Below are 2,457 nucleotides of genomic sequence, written 5' to 3'. Positions count from 1 at the left end.
GGATGAGTTTCCTGATGCCGAGCCTGATTCATCCGCTGCCCGATATGACATGCCAACCCATTCCACCGAACAAGTACCGGACACTCCTATTCGCCATCCACCTATTATTGGTAACATTTTGGCCACATTCATTACTGCATTAGTGGTAGAAAATATGTCAAATTGTATTGGGGTTCAGTTAACTAATCTGTTGATACTCCAAACAAACAGCTGATGACGAAGTTGTCGTCCTTGACCCCTTACCTTTGCGTTCTATGACTGTGGCCCGATCCCATAGCATTGGGAGGCAACGGAGAGTCCGTCGGATGGCTCCCAGTGTATTGTCACCATTCATAGCGCAGGCACAAACGCGACATTCTGCCATAAAGATGGACCTAAAAGCGGCAGCTGCAACTGTATTTGATGGGGAGTTGGACCCCAGGCATGTTATATCATATACTACTCCAATTTCAAGTGTTTCCACATGCAACAAATCGTATTACTCTAACATATATGGTTTTGTTGGCAGCGAAGAGTTTGTTTCCATGCACGACACAAGTTTAACCAGAGGCAACCTCGCGTCTTTCCAGGGAGACTCTTGGATTGGCAATGATGTTAATATTTCAATTTTTCCACTAGTTTGCATTATTTTTAATTTTAATGTGATGTAACATCTCATTAGTCAATCTGAATATCGATTACATTTTAATCATTTCTTCTTTTAGGTCGTGGATGCATTTTGCCGAATGTTGCAATTCGATGATGAATCAAGGACAAAACTATTTCTCTCCCCATACATAGCTGTAACGAATGCTTTTAATGGCCCCTACATCTGAATTTCCCTTGTTATGATAACATGTCCACACGTTTGCACATGTTTCCATGCATTAACTACGTTCATTTGATATACAGGACATGGTGATTCGTTCCAATGCAAAATATTTGACGCACGATGCAATTGTTGCGCGTTTTGATCCATATATGTATGCCTTTGATGGTTCGTATCAGCATGTTACTCAGGTCAGACTTGCATTCCAATGTTTTATGTGGCATCATCTGATCTCCTTGACCCATTATATTTGCTAATCCATTGTATGTGGCATCATGAAGGTCTACTTACCGGTCCTTTTTAAAAACCATTGGACACTTTATGTCTATGACTTGCATAATAAGCGAATCCAGCTCCTGGATTCTCGGCCTGGACGAAAAAGGAGTTGTATGACTGGAATACAACAAAAATTGGTAAGGTTCCTTCCACTCCCCTAATATTAGTTGCATTGTACAACATACTGTAAGTTTGAATGTCAATTACTTTGCTTCTTTAAGGCCAAAGTTGTTCTAATGCTTGTTGCCGACAAGAAAGAAATGGTTGCTGTAGACTTGAACATGTACAGTTTTGTCATGCCAGACGTACCATGCCAACCAAATGAGTTAGTGTTTACCACAATTAAGTTTAATTTGATTTCATAGCATTTTCCAAATTTTATACTCCCCATTTCACGCTTTTTAAGTTCTTACACATTACTCTTTCTGTTAGCAATGACTGCGGCGTTTTTATTATGAAATTCATGGACAACTGGTCCAATGGGGGACTCTCCAAATCGATCGATGTGGTATGTACATATAGGCTTTCACTATGCCATCATTGATATAAAAATTGCATAGCATAGGCAACTTATTTAACCTTTCCTTATATGTCTTTTAAACATGAATGAGTGCAGGCCAAGATGAAGAAGTATAGATTGAAGCTACTGGGCAGATTATTGCTTTCATCACATAATGCGCATCGGCATCGATTCATGGCAGTTTGAGATACACTTTTCAATAGGATGTGACGAGGATTTTTAAAGCTGATTGTACATTATACAGGAAAAAGTACATACACATGACAATGTATTGCGAATATTATGGCTTATCTATTTGACAAATAAAAAACAAATTATCCATCTATCTTACATAAGTATTTTCACTTTGATAACTTGCATTTGGAGGACACACTGTATGAGGGGTACTACGTCAGCAAGAAAAATTTCATACAAAACATTTTGAAAAAAAAAAAGATAACAGTTGTCGCGGTCGGGTATCGACTGGGTTTACGACCGGGGAAACAAATCCGGTCGACCGGTTACTAAACCCTCGACAAGTATTCGACCGGGTAACGACCGGTCAATGGTGTACACACGACCGGGAAGCCACCATCCTCAACCGGTCACATACAGCCACTGGGAGAGAGAGAATGTAAAAAATAGTTCCGACCAGTATTCGACCGGATATCGACCGGTTGACCACCGGTACCAACCAGCCACTGGGAGAGAGAGAGTGTCGAAACTGCACTCGACCGGTACCTCGACCTATGATCGACCTCCAATCGACCGGACGATATGATTACTCAACCGGTCACACACAGCTACTGGGAGAGAGAGAAAATGAAATGCTGTCTTGCGACTGGGGGTCGACCGGTTGAAGATGGCCGGTCGA

General features: G+C 41.2%; 1 protein-coding gene across 1 annotated transcript; it reads left to right on the top strand.

Moving 5' to 3' along the window:
• The first annotated feature begins 511 nt into the window (after positions 1 to 511).
• LOC132254978 (uncharacterized) lies at positions 512 to 1,889 on the top strand. The gene is made up of 7 exons (XM_059742190.1): positions 512 to 593; positions 705 to 782; positions 892 to 999; positions 1,090 to 1,221; positions 1,306 to 1,409; positions 1,517 to 1,592; positions 1,701 to 1,889. Exons 1-7 carry the CDS (start codon positions 525 to 527, stop codon positions 1,788 to 1,790), a joined length of 657 nt encoding a protein of 218 aa, XP_059598173.1. The 5' UTR covers positions 512 to 524; the 3' UTR covers positions 1,791 to 1,889.
• The last annotated feature ends 568 nt before the right edge of the window (positions 1,890 to 2,457 follow it).

This window comes from Vitis vinifera, chromosome 13 (genome assembly GCF_030704535.1).
Source record: "Vitis vinifera cultivar Pinot Noir 40024 chromosome 13, ASM3070453v1".
NCBI lineage: Eukaryota > Viridiplantae > Streptophyta > Magnoliopsida > Vitales > Vitaceae > Vitis > Vitis vinifera.
The sequence above is the reverse complement of the archived record's forward strand: the minus strand, read 5'-3'. Positions and strand labels throughout refer to the sequence as shown.